The sequence below is a fragment of the Ascidia mentula genome, chromosome 4, assembly GCF_947561715.1.
Source record: "Ascidia mentula chromosome 4, kaAscMent1.1, whole genome shotgun sequence".
In the NCBI taxonomy this organism is placed as follows: Eukaryota; Metazoa; Chordata; class Ascidiacea; order Phlebobranchia; family Ascidiidae; genus Ascidia; species Ascidia mentula.
In genome coordinates this window covers 20,829,059-20,846,083 of record NC_138569.1, presented here as the reverse complement: position 1 = coordinate 20,846,083, position 17,025 = coordinate 20,829,059, and the positions used below count along the sequence as shown (strand labels likewise).

The window sequence follows — 17,025 nt, the reverse complement described above, 5'->3', positions numbered from 1 at the left end:
TATTTCCAGAGAGTTTTGTAAACACGCGAAACCAAACAAGCATTTACCTTCTTACTGATGGTAATAGTTTGGACAGCATCACAATCGAGAAGGATTATTATTAGTGGGGCAACGTGTTACAGATAACTTGGAAAAATGTTGCGTTGTGCTGCAAGAACTCTGACCAAGAGTAAGTTGTTCAATGTACATGCATTTTTAAATTTTGACAAATGTGCAAGGGTTAATTGCGTTCGTCTGCTTTTTTAATTAGTTTCTTCAGTAAATGTGTCCGCTGCAAGAATGTCATCAGACAAGAGTGAATACAAATTCGATACATTGGCTGTTTCATCTCCCAAGGAATATGTTCTGCATATTGAATTTAATAGGTTTGTCTTTCAATATTACCACAATTTTTAATCAGTGTTGAAACAAAGAGTTCATCTGATCAAACATCTTTTTTAGTTTTTTCACATTTGCCCCTTTGTGCCATTGGTACAATGTCATAGTTTGCCCTTGCACAATTTGTGGCTTTAAACTGCTAACCAAAAATGTTTTAGAGAGAAGCAGTTGAACTCGATGAACGCTTCCATGTGGAAAGAGATGATTTCTTGTTTCAACCAGGCTTCATATGATGAAAATGTGAGATCCATTATCTTGTCTGGCAGAGGAAGAATGTTCACTGCAGGTAAGATTGTTGTTTTGTTACGACATATACCATTCATTAGGTTTGCAGGCTTTGTAGCCCAGGCATTGCAGTTAGCTGGATTAGCAACTTTTTTCTTAAGTTGCACAGCCATTTGCATAAAACATTACTATATATGACAATTGTTCAAAAAATAATACAGATTTTTTACATATTTAATGCTTTTCGCAAATTGCTATTATGAACCTGTAAGCCAATAGACCAATCAGTCAGTTCACACTAAATTAATTCAAAGCATAACATTCTGGTTTAAGATAAATTTACTCTGTCTCCCTGTCTGGATATTTAAATGTGTTGGCCAAAAGATAAACCTGTCAACCCAACCACTTGTACAACAATTCTGTTTTTGACAGGCCTTGACCTCATGGAAGCAGCCTCTACATTACAACCTGCTGGTGATAAAGATGTTGCCCGAAAGGCTTTTGAACTAAAACGGTTTATTGAAATCGCCCAAGAGAGCTGTAATGTCATTGAGAAGGTGTGTCAGAAATATGGAATGCAGTGGGTTAAGCCCATGTGATTACTGCAAAAAAATTCACTCCTTCCATTGTACTGAATCATTTTAACTTCTGTCAAATTCATTTTAATAATTAATATTATTTTGTATCTGTCTCACAGATTAGCGTGTAATAAATTTTTTTCCCTTTACTTCAGTGCCCAAAACCAGTTGTGGTTGCGGTCCATGGTCCATGTATTGGTGGGGGAATGGATGTAATAACAGCTTGTGACATCCGTATGTGCACAGAAGATGCTGTATTCTCAATAAAGGTGAAATATTTTTATATAGTGATTAAAACTACTCATATTGTCTGACTATTTTTGTACTCATATGAACTGATTATACACTCTAAATTCAGTGGAAAGTATTTTTTCACATCTGGTTATGTAACTTGCTATTTGAAGGAAATTGATGTTGGTCTGGCAGCCGATATGGGAACTCTGCAGCGCATGCCCAAGATTATCGGAAATGAAGGGCTGGTACGTGAGTTGGCTTATACAGCAAGAAAGATGGGATCAGCAGAAGCAAAAGATTGTGGATTAGTAAAGTAAGTAAAATACAGTTCCCCAAAAATCAAAGACAATTACTTTTTTATTGCCATTTATTTCAATTAAAATGTAAAACGCATTGCATGGGTTCTTTTGTGAACCAAATATTTTTGCACTGATTGTGCTTCCACAAAATAATCTACTTTTCAATGGGTGTGCTTTGTTTCTTTCATCTTTTTAATGTTTTTTTTGCCACAGCAAAGTCCTAAGTGACAAAGACAGGCTAATGGAAGAAGCCATTCAACTTGCTACTACTATTGCCACGAAAAGTCCAGTTGCTGTTCAAAGCACCAAGGTTAACCTCAACTATGCCAGAGATCATTCCATCAGCGAAGGATTGGAATACATGGTAAGTCATGATGTGACATGATGAGAGTTGTGTTGCATAATTATGTAGTTTTATCAAGAAAGTGTTGTGACCTTACATTTTCAATCTATGAAACAAAAACCTTTTAATTAACGATATTGTGCAACATTCCCATCCTAGGGCTGGCTTTGTATAGCCAAGTATGGTTTTAACCAATTCTTTGCCACTGTCTATATCATTTTGTTTTGCAATTGTGTATTTTGCTAATGGTGAAAATAAAATAAATTGAATTATTCAACCCTTGTTAAACACATGAATGTGCACATTTAAAAGTAATGTTAACCCTCGATGTTTTTGTAGAAATCATGGAACATGTCAATGCTCCAAACTGAAGATATCATGAAATCTGCACAAGCCTTGATGACCAAGAAAACCCCAGCTGATGTAACATTTTCAAAGTTATAGTTCATGGTTTAAATTATTGTTGATAAAGCTACATTTTATTTTGTATGTGTGATGCAATTTTGTTTGAAACAAGAAACTTATTGTAATTGCCAATTTCATGTTGAAATTTATACCATTACAATTAAAACAGTGCAGAATTAGCAATGTCTGCCGTAGAAATATTCTGGTGCTGCAATACTATCCTTATGTCCGTATTGCATATTCTCATTCTGCATGACCAAGCCTTGAAAAAAGATGATTTTGTTTGCCTTGTTATACCAAATGTTGCTGTTGAAAATTGCGTAAAATGTCTGCAACACAATTTTGGCACTGCTATCAATTTTGGCTTCACTTTTAGTAATTTATACATTTCAATCTCCAGAATGACAAATACAAGGAAAATAAAACAAAAAATGTGTAAATTGATTTCAAAAAAGTAGGCTTAGTCGTTCTTGTAAGAAATGTTTCTACTTTTAAACAAAAAGACAGTTGTTTGTAGCAACATATTCGATGTGTTTAAATGTTGTGCTGTCCTGGTTTCTGATAGCTTTGCCACTTTTTCTGCCTTGGTTTTGCCAACCGCGATAGTGTTTTTGATTGAAGACAGTTTCTTCAACGGGAAATACCCTTATCGTACTTTCGTTGTGAACAGCAGGCCGGTTTATGACAAGCTTTGAAACGGATTATTCACGGAATGTTTTAAAGATTGGTAATTATTTTGAACTGTCACAGATACGCGAGTAGTTGCTGTTGCGAATTTCAGGGATTTCCATGAACGAGAAAACATTGTTGCTGTATTTCTTTGTAAGAGTTTCTTTAGGATAGTTACAGTGGAGTCATGTTTTTCTCCACATACGGTCAAAATAGGAAGGGAAAGGAGACGCTGTATAACATGTGACTCGATTTTGACCAGCAAGCCTTCCTGCCACATTAAGGATTAAAAGATCTTCGTGACATCGGGTGCATGTCGTTCAACAGGTAAATCTTTAGGTGGTTGTGTAAGTTGTTCCGAGTTTGATTTACAGCACGTACTTAGACTGTGTAAAACCTTGAGTTATTTAACGATAAATGAATTCAGGTTTTCAGTTTCTAAAACTAATCTGGGAACAAAAATGCCATAAAGTAAAAGAACAAAAGATAAGTTTGCAAACTGAAACAACAAGACTTTGGACAAAGGTGCAGTATATAAAAAAAGGTGTCAGTCATTAATGGTTATCCAGTGTCTCCTGGCCCTCTAGGACATATAACACATTGCTATGTGCTGTATGGAAGTTCCCGAAGAGATCTCGGGTGTGTAAGACTAAATCTTTTCGCGTGCGCACGTGCTCGACCCCTTAACCCGCATGCAACGAAAACGTCTTTCTGTTAATTGTTTTATGTTTAGACATTCATGGAGCGAAAAATTTTCGTGTGCAGTAAGAAAAATTTGGCGTGCAAACAAGAACAGAAAAACTTGCGCGTGCAGCTGCCAAACTCTGCAGACTGGTTAAGAACCCCATTGCAAAACCATCACCAAATGTTAACATGATTGCAAAAAAATTAGTTAGTCACAGACTGAGTGAAACTGTGCAATTATCATACTTTCACAACTACCTCTGCAGCTGTTGTTAAAAATGTGCATTTCATGTTGGTTTTGGCATAATATAGTAGGTTTAATGCCATAGATTTCTTTGAATAGGATTTTTCAGTAAATGTCTCCATTGCAAGAATGTCACCAGACAAGATTGAATACAAATTTGAGACATTGGCCATTTCTTTTCCACAAGAATATGTACTGCATATCGAGTTTAATAGGTTTGTGCACAAGATTTTCTTATATTTTGTGTGTTATGTGTATTGTATAGCTGACATGCCTCTGTGTGCTATTTGGAAAAGATCACATATTCCATGGTGTTGGTGTATGAGGAATGGCAGTGATTTCGCATGTATATTTGGGTTCATTTTAGCCAGATTAATCTGTATGTGTGTAATGTGCACATACAGACTTGTACCATGCTTTTACAAGTGCAACCAACTGGATTTATAACCACAGTATAACAAATGTTTAGAGAAAAGCAGTTGAACGCAATGAACACTTCTATGTGGAAAGAGATGATTTCTTGTTTCAACCAAGCTTCATATGATGAAAATGTGAGATCCATTATCTTGTCTGGCAGAGGAAGAATGTTCACTGCAGGTAACAATGTGAATTTAAAACTTGAAAAAAATGTACAATTTCAAAAAGCTGTTTTGTCACAATATCTGGCAGTTGTTAAGAATGTTAAACAGTATATTAACTACACATCATATGCTTTTTGCATTGCTATAATTTAGCCAATAGAGCAATCAGTCAGTTCGCACTAAATTAATTCAAAACAGAACATTCTGGTTTAAAAGAAAATTACTCGATCTGGATATTTGAATGTGTTGCCCAACAGATAAACTTTACAACTTATCCACTTGTACAACAATTCTGTTTTTGACAGGCCTTGACCTCATGGAAGCAGCCTCTACATTACGACCTGCCAGTGATAAAGATGTTGCCAGGAAGGCTTTCGAATTAAAACAGTTTCTTGAAATCGCCCATGAGAGCTGTAATGTCATTGAAAAGGTGTGTCACACATAAGGAATGCAGTGGATTAAGTCCATGTGATTACTGCAAATAAATTCACTTTTTTCATTGCACTGGGCCACTTTAAATTCTGTCTTGTATTGATTAATCTAAGTGACTTTCTGTCCTCAGCTATACAGGTAATAATTTTTTTCTCTTTTTTACAGTGCCCAAAACCAGTTGTGGTTGCGGTCCATGGCCCATGTATTGGTGGGGGAATAGACGTAATAACAGCTTGTGACATCCGTATGTGCACAGAAGATGCTGTATTCTCAATAAAGGTGAAATATTGTTTCACTTGTCTGATCACAAACTGTAGTTACTGTAATCAAATGCACAAGAAAGTTTGTATAGTTTAAATTCATACTAGTTCGGTTACTAAAGTTGTTGGTTTTGCTAAAGGAAATTGATGTTGGTTTTGCTGCCGATATGGGAACTCTGCATCGCATGCCCAAGATTATCGGTAATGAAGGGCTGGTACGTGAACTGGCTTACACAGCAAGAAAGATGGGATCAGCAGAAGCAAAAGATTGTGGATTAGTAAGGTGGATAATGTAGGGATAAAACTAATAAACAAACTAGGATTGAAATTAATTCAATCATATACAGACAAAATCGGTTAATCGCATAATCCAGTTTCTTGCATAGGGATCGTGCATCCCAAATCGCCACCACTTGCACCGTACAACATATCTGCTTTTGAGACGCACCTGACTACAAAAGATAGAAAAAACATCTCCATCGCCTTAGAATAGTGTTATAGCAAAGTTATGTTAGCCTCAGGAAATGTAGATTGGAAACTCTGTTAACAACGTGTGCCGATTACACCACTATAGGATAACCAAGTCCAGTTAATTACATAAGAAAATGATACGATTAACACGTTGGAGAATTGTTTATGACAAATGTAAGTTGGTGAAAGTGAATTAGTTTCTGTGATAACACATCGGAACATTTGTGGCGCCAAAATACTTTTGCGCCCATTGTCCTTTTAATAAATGATTCCCCTTTATCACAAGCATGGGATTTGCATCATCTTCATAATATCTACTTATTGCAGCAAAGTCCTTTGTGACAAAGACAAGCTAATGAAAGAAGCAATTAATCTAGCTGCCTTTATTGCCACAAAAAGTCCAGTTGCTGTTCAAAGCACAAAAGTCAACCTGAACTATGCCAGGGATCATTCCATCAACGAAGGCTTGGAATATATAGTATGTCATGACATAGCTTAAGAATAGTTTTTTCTGCATGGTTATGCTCAGCAGGAATGTTCTGAGCATAACCATGTTTTTTTGTGGAACTTTGACATTGTATGGAGTTTGAGAAATGATTTGTGATATTTTTCTTGACAAATAGCTTCTGTTATTCCTTGGTGTTTTTGTAGAAATCATGGAACATGTCAATGCTCCAAACTGAAGATATCATGAAATCTGCACAAGCCTTGATGACCAAGAAAACCCCAGCTGATGTAACATTTTCAAAGTTATAGTTTTTTTTTCTGTGACTCCGGTAACAACAAATTGATTAGTGGTCGTCAAGTCTTCTGAAATTGATGTTGCATATTTCTGTATGGCCAAGATGAACATAAAGACAATTTTGAATCCCATGTAACAATGATGGCGCTGTTTATTATTGCGTGAAATTATTTGAAATGTTCTTTATTCTTATTGCGTCAAAGCACTATTTTAAACTGTCCTTTTTTCTTTGTTGTGTGCCACAGTCCACACGCCTGTAAAATTGACATCATCGCCCTATTAACCGTCAGTGTGACATCATTTAAGGCAACTTCATAAATGAAATGGGAAAAATTTAATTTCTTCTTTTAAAAATCATGCACATACATAACATACACGTTCTCTTTCAGTATGGTCAGGCAACAAATGAACACAACTTTTTGTACTAATGACATTTAATATTGCGCCATAAATTACCTCAACACACAAATTTATAACAGTGCATTCCATGACTCCTGCATATTTTGCGATTTCAAATGTTTCATTTTTGAGAAAAGCAAATGCAAGAGAAAATGTAATAAAAAATACTGTTACAGTTAAAATCATAGCGTAGACACTCAAAGTCCACTTTTTAACTTTCGTAGCTTGTACTGTATTGCATATGACCGATCAAGAAAACTTTCTGAAACCGGTGAAGGCGCCACCCCACCGCGCAAGTTAACTTGCCCTGATTTCAGCTGCAAGCTTGTTAAGTTTTCCTTGGGTCGGATGGAAGAGCGAAGGTCAAGACAGGCATCATCCTGCATACAGCAGCAAGTTCAAAGCAGTATAATTGTTGTATTGGACACAAGTGGGTGAGTGTTATTACGATATGTCACAACAAATTCAGCGGTGTATTCCAATCTATCAGTCTCGAATGATATTATTTAATTAACATTTTTTTTGTATATTTTTAGTGATAAATAAAACATGTTGCACCAGGTAGTACAAAACCTCCCGTAGATCATTATTTGTTAATTGTTCAAATGCACATAGTGAGAAAATAAATCAAAAAACTTGATGTACTGCATGTCACCCCACCTAATGTGAAGAAGTTTTGAAAGCAGTTAAAAAGGTAAAACTGTTCTTGTGAAATAAAAATGACTCACCTCCGACTTGGGCACTCTCTTTGGAACTGTATTGTGCCATCCTAATGCGCAATGATCGGGAAGTGAAAGCGAATCTGCACCATCGTGTGGTTTCAATCCATGTTTGGGTCGATATCTGTACGAGCACAAAGAGGTTGAGCTTAGTTGCTAATTGCTGGGTCTTTTCATCATTTATATTCACACAGTGACAGCAAACATTTGTCATTATTATTTATGTTTTGATGTTGTGACAAAAAACATTTATCTGTGTAGCAGATGCAGCAATGCCCAATTAGTTTTATTACAACTTACAAAGAAAAAAAACAGAAAATGGTGCTGTTTCAATCGGTCTACAAAATGTCCACAGGGGAATTAAAACAAATTGGCCAGAGGTCCATGGATGAAAAACTATTTAAGAAAGGAGTTTGCAGAACATGAACAGATTTTATCATATTACAAATGTATTGCTAAGATTCAAGATAAAACAAGCTGCAGGCACCTGTATGGGGAAATAAGTGAAGCCTTTGGAATTGAGACTCGTATGTATCTTGGTGATGCGACACAGCCTGGCTTTCCACAATCACTCGAGTCCACAGGAACAGGAAAGAGGCGTTTATTGATTGTGTAGTTAACAATACGGGGATCTCTTGTATCGCTTGGGTCTGGACTCCTTGCCGACACCCTCTACGGTAAATAACAGAAAAACATGACAAAAGATGGTTTTTGCATTGTTAGCATTAAGAAAGCATGAAATTGTATGTCACAAGCAAAATTTGCAACTTCATTGCTTACATGTAGCTTTATTTGTGGTGAAAGTTCTTGCAGAGGAGTTTTTGGTGTTTTGATCATTTCATTCCAAGTCCGCTTACTCTGGCAGTCTGAACGATTTAACTTTCGAAATTCCTTAATTTCATCCAGGAATGAATCAGAGTGATCAACTTCTGGATCTTCATTTTCAATCACTCCGGCAATCCAGTCATAGCCCAGAAGCGGAGGCTCAACACTTTACACACAATAGCAAAATCCTTAATTTTAGGGTTTTGGAGCGTGGTTTACAACATTGTTGTGCATATTCAAAACAAAAAATATGCTTAAATACTTATTTCACATAAATTTGTTTTTTATATTTAGTAACATTGTTTGATTTATTGAAACAGACCTGATAACTTGACGCTGAGGTGTTTTTGTTACACTTCTATGATTTGCATCCATGCTCACTGTTTTCTCTTCTCCTGTTTTTACTAAAATTGATTTGGGTCCTGTAGTTTGATCCATAGCTTTATATGGCCTGGAAAATAGTAAAGAGTGATGATTTTTCAAGTATTTCAACAACAAAAATTTTCAACACAGATGCATGGAAACACACATTTCTTGAAATAGTTAGTTCACTGTCACCTGCATGACACAAACAAAGCCCCTTTTTCTAAACAGCAACAAAAATGTCAAACACAGCCCAAAAATAATAAATCAAATCAGACACAAGAAACAAAACCATCATTCAGTGTAGGTTTGGGTGAAATTTCAGAGGGTGAAAATTTAAATATAAATACCTTGTGTTTCCAGGGTCTGTCAGCATTGGTTGTTCTGCTGGTGTTTCACTAAATGTGAGATTCTTCCCTTTATCTGTTTGACTCTTGAGAAAATTTGAGATGATTTCATACTTTGGAGATGCTGAAGAAGCTCTCGATGGACTTCTAATTATCGGTGTTGGCAAACTGTATAAATCATCATTGGTAAAGCAATAAACGTTGTGGCTATCAACAAGCATTTTGCTTTTTCCAATGTATTACGGTGGTATAATTGGTTACAAACCACTTCAATTATAATTTATCCAAATATTAGATGTTGTTGCAATTTGTTTTTACTTACTGAACTCTTTTGGGTGTTTTGTTCTTTTTTTTCAATATTCCTGCCAAACAAATTTTAAAGAATCAGACATTTTATTAAGAAAACAATCTATTGATAACAGAGACTTGGGTAAAAACTAGTGAATGGCCACCCAGGGTAAATAGAATTTGCGCAAGGGTGAACCTACAGGAAGGGGTAAATGATTTCTATTTTATATTTCTGTTTGTACGCACTACTAGATTTGCACCTATCCAATATAATTCCAACAAACATGTCAGACAAATAGGTTAACTGCAGTAACTCAGTAAACTTAGCATAAAAAATATTAAACTGTACATCTTGTACAATACACAAAAACCATAATAACAATATTATGTAAAGTTACGGTCATAGCGGTTTTTGCCTTTGGGTGAATGGAAAGCAGCATTCAGTGTGAGAGGGATGAACAGAAACGAAAAAGTTTTACAGTGTTATACAGTTAACAGGAACCAATTTAGGGTACCTGGTGACTTTGTGAGCACACTTCTTGCTTGACTGATCAACCTCCCAGACCTTCGCAAAACATCATCATTATTTCTATGAACTACTGTTGATGTTAGGGGGACACCAGTCAGTAGTCGTGGGTCAGAATGCTTTGATGCCACGATCAACCTTGCTATCTCCGCCTGAAATGAAAAGAATAACATGGCAGAAATACAAAATATAGTAGCAGTGCTTTGCAAACATGACATCTTTCTTAACATGTTACTGGGAAATGTCTGTAGCTCGTGACGTTCAATTACTAATTAACAATATGTATATATAAAAGTTATACCTGTGACTGCTTAAGTCTTTGCAATAACTTTTTGTTTGCGTTTCGAAGTTCTCCATCGGCAGGCATTGCAACGATTAATAAAATGATTCCAGCAAATTGTCGAGCAGAACAATAAACAACTTTAAAATAACCGCACAACGAAGTTACATAGAAATCATATGCAGATGGATTTTTATTAAAAAGTTGTTTTTTAAATTATATATTTATTTCGTGCACATACCGACAGAAATGTCGTAATTTTGCTATTTTATTCAGCAGAAACTTGTTAGCAGCTTTCTTGATGGATTTACTGCGCACAAGCACTTCGATACTAATTAAATAAGCTGTTTTCTTACGTCAATCCGCAATCTTCTACGTCAACGCTTCACAACCACTTGCTTCATGTAATAACCTCAATTTCACTCCGTACTGGTAAAATCTCCAAATTTATTTATCTCTGCGTCACAAACGGACAAAACTCCCTTAAACGTCAAACACACCAGAAAACACAAAAGGCTTTCACATTGCAACTGTTTTGGAAACTTTTTCAGTTTTAGTGCAGACAACTACGTGGTCAATGCGACCAATTTTTTATAGCTACAAAAAAGCAAAAGCAATGCAAGGGCATGACAATGAATTAAAGCGCTCAAAACGGCGATATATTAAGATTATTTCTAATAAATATCCTGTGTTTCTAAAAGACATAAAAATTACGGGCAAACATAAAAAGCTAATTGATAATGCCGAAATTTTATTCTATAGAGGCACTGAACAAAGTATTTTGTTTTCCAATAATACCGTACACATGTTTGCATATTAAACGAAATAAGTTGACGTAACACGTTGAAAAAGAACACAAAATTCTAAAAGTTTTCAGTTTTGCAGAGTGCAGTTATAATTTAACATGGGAACTAGTGACAAATGGAGAAGCAAGCATTTTTTCTAAAAAGCATGGTGATGAGGTTCTGTGCAATTCACATAATAACGCCGCTGATAAACTGTTGGCCGAATTGACCTATTTTGAATTTGCATTTGGATACTTACACGACGATGTTGCATATCCATGCACCGAAATAATTGTGTAGAATTTATGGTGTCTTTCACATTTTAGCTATACAGTAGTGAGAGGGATATTAAACAGATAATTACCAAAAACAACATACTTGTTTGAAATTAAAGTAACACAGAAAAAAATAGTTTTTAACCAGTAGTGAGGGGAGATTGTTAAAGAACGCATTTGTGAATCTTACAAATTGTCAATACGGGCGTGCAAAGCTGTTCAAAGGTTTACAAAAATGATTTGAGTGTTCGCTTGCATGGCTTGTGTATCTAAAAGGTCCGTCATAAAAGCTGAATGCGTCGACCAAAAACTGACTAAGACGAAACATTTGTCAAATAAAGTGACACAGGAAGTGTCAAGCTATTATAAACGTTGCTTAAATTTAGGTAAGAAGAGGAAATGGATTGCTGACGTGTTAACACGTGGATTTCATTGATGAAGGCGCAACCTTCAGCATATTGTTTCAAACCAGCAGGATCTTACAAAAAAATTGTCTTTAAAGGGGCGGATCGTTAGTTATAAAATTCGCTAAGTCCATGAAAACTTCCAGAGGTAAAGGTCGCGTGCGGCTTTGGAAATTATGACCTGCAAGACGCAGCGGCGGTTTCATTACACGAGAAAGAGCCACAGGAGGAGACACAACAGATTGCAAATAAAGCGACGAAACATTTTACAAAAATACGAATAAATAAACTTTCACGCAACGCAGTTCACATGTGCTAGAAATCATAAAGGCTCGCACACTTTTCACCTGTGCAGTCATCGCACTGTGGTCCCGAATGTCCCCCACACCCCAACTGGCCGTCGGTTTCTTGAAGTTTTTCCCTTAGCTCGCACGGTCTCTCACAAGTTTCCGGGTCGTGTAGAAGAGCTTGCACCGACGAATCGACGGCAACGTAACACACGCACGTTTCTACGCCACCTCGCGAGCTGCTACGGAGTTTGTGCTTACCGCATGGTGTCCCCACATTCGCAGACCTAACATAATGTATTCAGGTTTTAAATTTGTGTTTGAAAAACTGCTTGGTTGTGTAGACAAAGTTAAATCGACGAGATAAGCAATTTTTGGACAAATGTACAAATGGATTTCTCATAATACCATACACCCTGGGCATAGGCGCCTAGTTTTCATTTTTCCAAGGGGGGTGGCTATATTGTGACGTCATGAATTGTTACTACGACGTCATCAGGTATGAAAAAAATTGAATTTTAATGCATGAGGTGCATTAGCCAAAAGGGCGGCGTTAACAATGAACAAACGAGATCGGTCTACAACAAGTACCTGTTGGCATATCACACTGCGAGACTGACGTTGCAACAAACCATTTCAGCTACGCAAGCAAAACAATTTTTGTGTGCTTCCAACATAAATATGGGTGATTTTCTCTAAATCTACTTCTATGATAGCTCCATTAAAAGTAATTGAACAGTTAATAGCTTGTTGTTTTGGGCTGATAAAGCAGCTTACACATTATTATTAAATTTGTGGCATGCTAACTTTATGCAACATTGCTCAAGTATGAGTTACTGCGTAGTTAGGCAGTTTTTTTTGTGTATTACGTCTTACACAAACACCAATAGCAAAAATGACAGTTATAGTGGTATACAATTCAATAATAAGCTGTATTTTCCAATTTGTGCCTCCTTAAAATCTGTTAGTGTCTCTAACAGGTGTTTCATGCAAATCATCACGGCCAGGTGGCTGGGTTATTGACGTCAGACACAAACCCTACTCAGAATACCAGGCCACCAGTTGTGCAGCCAAGCATGCAGGCAGCAGCGAAAAGTGACAACACTGTCACGAACTTTGCATTAAGATGTCACCAGCACGTCCAGCAGTGCGGGTAATGCAAAATACCCCAAAATAAAAAGTAGTCTTACGTTTTTTTCTCTGATTTACCTGGCACCCTTTTAAGGACTAAATTTACCCCCCTGTTTTAACATATTCATTTTGCAAAGCAAAAGAGAGGTTTTGAAATACATATCCAAACAAAATTGTAAGAAACCTAAAAGCACTACAGCAAAGCAAAGAAATAATGTAAAAATAACTAATAGGTATTTCCAAACTTAACCGTTTCAAAACTTCTTGGCATACAGTTAAAAGTGCAAATGTCTTGCTGACAACTTTAACCCAAAGGTAACTCAAATTTACTGCCCGTTGGTAACCGGTGTTTAGGCGCTCCTAATGTTTTTATGTACACTTCCATGAAATATGGATTTTTACTTTTATGGCAGTTTGGTTGACGTTGCAACATATTATGGCACCCAAAAGAAGAAGATTATGAGGTAATAAATAATAATCTTCAAAACAAGCATTGTAAATGAAAAAATTCAAATTTGGTTATGTACTCCATCATGGCAGTGTGCTATATATGTTTGGTCTATGCCTATGGTAACCTTACATACATGAAACATGTCACACACAAAAAGTGATATTGTTAACAAATTCTTGCTTTTATTTGTAAACAATTACATTAATATTAAAAGTCACAGAAATAGTGACAGTAAACACGCTGATGTCAACACCCTTTTGTCATTTTGAATGTACAACATTAAACAAAATTTGCAGAATAACCCCAGCTAATGTTTATGGTAAAAGTATGACACACATCAACAACAAGACTGTTGACTGAGGAAGTGACAACATGCCACATGCTTTTCAACATTATTATATCCTAACATGTATACGTACAACCTCTGATGGACCTATTCATTTTGGGTTTCCCCCCAGAAATTTTCGTGATTTTTTAATACTATGTCAATCTGTAAGTACTGTAAGCATTTAACATATGATTTGCGTTTCTGTGCTGCCATAGTAACAACCCAGTAAAATTGAGTTGTTGAAATCATGTTACATGTAAAAGGTGTTAAACAGTTAAATTGTATATATAACATAGCAATAAAAATTAAAAAATTCTTTTTTCCATAATTTTTATTTAAATTACCTTGTTTTCCTTGTCCTGCAGAACCATAGTAGAAGGGTTGCAAAGAGAACAAGTACAACACATACACCTATTCCACCAGGTATCCACACTGCAAAATATAACACTAAATTCAAATACATGCTATTAGGAAGAAAATACAAGTGTCTTTGTGTTGAATTAGTTTCCTCTCAATATTGACAACATTAAAATTAACTATACTGATGTTTTCCATCTACTTAAACAAAAACAGGCTGATGAAGGTAACTACCAACCTTTGAAGTTAAGAGTAGAATGTATTTTTCCATCTTCTGTGTGCCCCATAGAAACTTCAACCGCTTCTGCAATAAAATCACAGAATTTCAATGAATTGAACAAGGAATTATTATGCATTACAGTTTCACAGGGTTACAGCTAGCCAATAAAAATGAAAGCCAATGGTTTGTGTAAAGCTACAGGATACACCAATGGCCACAGAGTCAAATACTTGGAAACAGCCCAATATGTGGTTTTATGGAATGCTATTTTCCAGTAAACGAGATTAAATTCTTGAATGAAACAAACCACAATTATACCGCAGGCACATTTTCTCATGCTTGATCATACTTACTGTGTTGTTTTCAACTATTTATACCAGAAAAAACACCTAATAAAAGTTTATCATTGGACAATTGGATATGTTAATACATTGAGCGAGATGAGACCACAAACAACTTTGACATTTAATTCCTACCTCCATCAGGCCAAGATTGAATATTATGTTGCTTTAGTTCTTCCAAATGTAAAGATTCAGAGGTAACAGGTGATTTTGTTGAGCTGGGTGATGGTGGTTCAGTGGAAGGTATTATTTGAGGTTTACCGTCTGTACTTGACACTTGCGGAGCATTGTTTGGAGTTAATCCTATACACGGCAAATCATTGTCACACCACCAGCAAATAGTGCATAGAAATCAATCCTTTCAGTGCTACCCACTTGGGTTTATTTGCATAATGACGAAAGTATGGTATATACCTGGTTCAGCATAAAATTTTTCTGATGAAACTGTTGGCTGCGTTGATAAGGTTTTTACAGCATTCGTTGTGGTGCTTGTGGTTGTGGACAAAGATGAAACACTGCTTAATGGTGCACTGGTTGGTGTTGCTTTAATACTTGACGTACTGGAGTGTGCAACACCTGATAGCAGAACATACACACGGTTTAATTTTTTTGAAGCCACGCAGACGTGTAAAAAAGTACAAACAAGCAAATTTACTCACTCTCAAGAACAAAAGATCTGGGAATTTCCAAACCATCTAATGATGTTATTCCATTTTTATGAGAACCTACCAGAGGTACCCAATTATACTGGACATTAACTGTCATCAGGCCACCATCATTAGTCTTGAAATAAAATAAATCCTTTTAAATATCACTTGTCATGCGTAAACAATATGCAGTATATGCTGTAATTTCATTAAAAATATTTAGTTTTACTCACAACAAATTACTTACAATGACTCCATTATGAATACCAGCGGCACATAAATTTGACGACGGGCTATAATTTGTAGTGCCCTGTATCCAAATGAATGATTGTAAACAATTCCCTGGACATCTTATAACAAAACTGGATCTAGATGTTGAAATTGAATCCAGCGTATTACTGCATGATACGTTTTCTGAAATTGAATAATAAATACAACATATGTACATTAAATTATAAAAATTGTTTAATATTACTTACGTATTTCTTCTTGCTGTTTCACAGGTATGGCTACAATACTTTTCAGTATAACAACTAAAATTAAAAAAGGTATCGTGGAGAATATACTTGTCAACATATTTACAGTCTGCAAATGAATCTCACAAGGTCAGTTTTTTTAGCATGTTCACTTGTCTTTTTCCTAGCTGTATTTCAATGAAGCAGCAAGCCCCTGCTACAAGTAAAAGTCATTTTTGTTCCTCAAAACTGTCTGTTTCAGAAACAAGATAGTAAACAAAAACACGACCGCGCCGCTATGTTTTATATGTAAACATGTTCACTGAGAAACGCTCACTTGTCACATTCATCAATCACGACAGCAACAGAACACCAAAAGCCCACCATAAGTCACATTTTATATCTCAATAACGCGACCATCTACCGCTCAATGACAAAACCAGATGGTGGTCTAGACTAGAGACCGGTTACTACACACAGTGCGCCGCCAGCGTGATACAATCCCCATTGAACAAAAATTTAAGGTCACGTAGTCGTCAAAGCATAACCTTTCATTGTATTTAAATATTTACTGAGTCCAATAAGATTTTCACGACGTCCCAGCTGCACTGTCAGCAGAATATAACACAAGGAATCCTTCCTGTCGAAAATCGTGCTTTTTCTCAGTTTTTTCTCAGATTTTTTTGGCTGCGGGAAAAGCTAACTTTTTTCGCCTCGTCATCACAGCCCGTAGTACTACAATTGGTTGAACACGCCCTGGCACGTAACCCAGTGCAAACAATGCCCTGGCCCTGTTTGCAAAAGAAAAATAAACACAGAGTCGGACCAAGCAGACATTCAAGGAAGTTAACTTGAAAAGTTCCACAGCCTTAAAATTGTATGTCATCCAACTTCTGTATATTTTGTTCATTTACAGAACTTTCCATCACACAAAATAGAATGGTTTATTTTTATTTGTGGCAGAGGTTTAGAGTGGACGCTTGCGGAAATTATACGTGACGCGAGACATATGGGTTAAACCTTCGTCATCGAGCGTTTTTAAGTGCTTAAAT

The 17,025-nt window shown here is 36.1% G+C and overlaps 4 protein-coding genes across 5 annotated transcripts; 2 read left to right on the top strand and 2 right to left on the bottom strand.

The window, feature by feature from the left end:
* Positions 1 to 6: 6 nt before the first annotated feature.
* On the top strand, positions 7 to 2,880 carry LOC145898522 (delta(3,5)-Delta(2,4)-dienoyl-CoA isomerase, mitochondrial-like). The gene is made up of 8 exons (XM_082987011.1): positions 7 to 169; positions 251 to 365; positions 537 to 664; positions 1,036 to 1,160; positions 1,337 to 1,450; positions 1,586 to 1,728; positions 1,928 to 2,078; positions 2,397 to 2,880. The coding sequence occupies exons 1-8, from the start codon at positions 136 to 138 to the stop codon at positions 2,499 to 2,501; spliced, it is 915 nt and encodes a 304-aa protein (XP_082843137.1). The 5' UTR covers positions 7 to 135; the 3' UTR covers positions 2,502 to 2,880.
* Positions 2,881 to 3,202: 322 nt separating this feature from the next.
* On the top strand, positions 3,203 to 6,588 carry LOC145897747 (delta(3,5)-Delta(2,4)-dienoyl-CoA isomerase, mitochondrial-like). Of its 2 annotated transcripts, none has more exons than XM_082986161.1 (8): positions 3,203 to 3,458; positions 4,159 to 4,274; positions 4,529 to 4,656; positions 4,946 to 5,070; positions 5,238 to 5,351; positions 5,473 to 5,615; positions 6,131 to 6,281; positions 6,455 to 6,588. In XM_082986161.1, the coding sequence occupies exons 2-8, from the start codon at positions 4,189 to 4,191 to the stop codon at positions 6,557 to 6,559; spliced, it is 852 nt and encodes a 283-aa protein (XP_082842287.1). In that variant the 5' UTR covers positions 3,203 to 3,458; positions 4,159 to 4,188; the 3' UTR covers positions 6,560 to 6,588. The 2 variants fall into 2 exon arrangements, with proteins under 2 accessions (XP_082842287.1, XP_082842288.1); XM_082986162.1 differs by having other exon boundaries at positions 3,865 to 4,274.
* A 545-nt stretch (positions 6,589 to 7,133) lies between these two features.
* Positions 7,134 to 10,441, bottom strand: LOC145897746 (migration and invasion-inhibitory protein-like). Its single transcript, XM_082986160.1, has 9 exons — positions 10,314 to 10,441; positions 10,002 to 10,164; positions 9,521 to 9,560; positions 9,202 to 9,366; positions 8,811 to 8,939; positions 8,444 to 8,654; positions 8,151 to 8,335; positions 7,673 to 7,787; positions 7,134 to 7,324 (listed from the first exon to the last, which is right to left on the bottom strand). Exons 1-9 carry the CDS (start codon positions 10,377 to 10,379, stop codon positions 7,142 to 7,144), a joined length of 1,257 nt encoding a protein of 418 aa, XP_082842286.1. The 5' UTR covers positions 10,380 to 10,441; the 3' UTR covers positions 7,134 to 7,141.
* A 290-nt stretch (positions 10,442 to 10,731) lies between these two features.
* LOC145897764 (uncharacterized) lies at positions 10,732 to 16,223 on the bottom strand. The gene is made up of 8 exons (XM_082986192.1): positions 15,998 to 16,223; positions 15,766 to 15,932; positions 15,531 to 15,654; positions 15,286 to 15,447; positions 15,007 to 15,174; positions 14,549 to 14,614; positions 14,298 to 14,385; positions 10,732 to 12,330 (listed from the first exon to the last, which is right to left on the bottom strand). The coding sequence occupies exons 1-8, from the start codon at positions 16,092 to 16,094 to the stop codon at positions 12,072 to 12,074; spliced, it is 1,131 nt and encodes a 376-aa protein (XP_082842318.1). The 5' UTR covers positions 16,095 to 16,223; the 3' UTR covers positions 10,732 to 12,071.
* Positions 16,224 to 17,025: the final 802 nt, after the last annotated feature.

What these genes read in the sequence shown, in the direction of transcription:
- LOC145898522 (XM_082987011.1), top strand. Translation starts at nt 136, where the DNA reads ATGTTGCGTTGTGCTGCAAGAACTCTGACCAAGA. An exon ending in AGGAAGAATGTTCACTGCAG is followed by an intron (nt 665 to 1,035) that starts GTAAGATTGTTG and finishes TGTTTTTGACAG; the next exon opens with GCCTTGACCTCATGGAAGCA. An exon ending in GCTGTAATGTCATTGAGAAG is followed by an intron (nt 1,161 to 1,336) that starts GTGTGTCAGAAA and finishes CCTTTACTTCAG; the next exon opens with TGCCCAAAACCAGTTGTGGT.
- LOC145897764 (XM_082986192.1), bottom strand. Translation starts at nt 16,094, where the DNA reads ATGTTGACAAGTATATTCTCCACGATACCTTTTTTAATTTTAGTTGTT. An exon ending in GTATTCATAATGGAGTCATT is followed by an intron (nt 15,655 to 15,765) that starts GTAAGTAATTTG and finishes TTTTATTTCAAG; the next exon opens with ACTAATGATGGTGGCCTGAT. An exon ending in TCAATCTTGGCCTGATGGAG is followed by an intron (nt 14,615 to 15,006) that starts GTAGGAATTAAA and finishes ATTTTATTGCAG; the next exon opens with AAGCGGTTGAAGTTTCTATG.
- LOC145897747 (XM_082986161.1), top strand. Translation starts at nt 4,189, where the DNA reads ATGTCACCAGACAAGATTGAATACAAATTTGAGACATTGGCCATTTCT. An exon ending in GCTGTAATGTCATTGAAAAG is followed by an intron (nt 5,071 to 5,237) that starts GTGTGTCACACA and finishes TCTTTTTTACAG; the next exon opens with TGCCCAAAACCAGTTGTGGT. An exon ending in ATGCTGTATTCTCAATAAAG is followed by an intron (nt 5,352 to 5,472) that starts GTGAAATATTGT and finishes GTTTTGCTAAAG; the next exon opens with GAAATTGATGTTGGTTTTGC.
- LOC145897746 (XM_082986160.1), bottom strand. Translation starts at nt 10,379, where the DNA reads ATGCCTGCCGATGGAGAACTTCGAAACGCAAACAAAAAGTTATTGCAA. An exon ending in TGTGCTCACAAAGTCACCAG is followed by an intron (nt 9,561 to 10,001) that starts GTACCCTAAATT and finishes TTTGTTTGGCAG; the next exon opens with GAATATTGAAAAAAAAGAAC. An exon ending in AAAACACCCAAAAGAGTTCA is followed by an intron (nt 9,367 to 9,520) that starts GTAAGTAAAAAC and finishes TGATTTATACAG; the next exon opens with TTTGCCAACACCGATAATTA.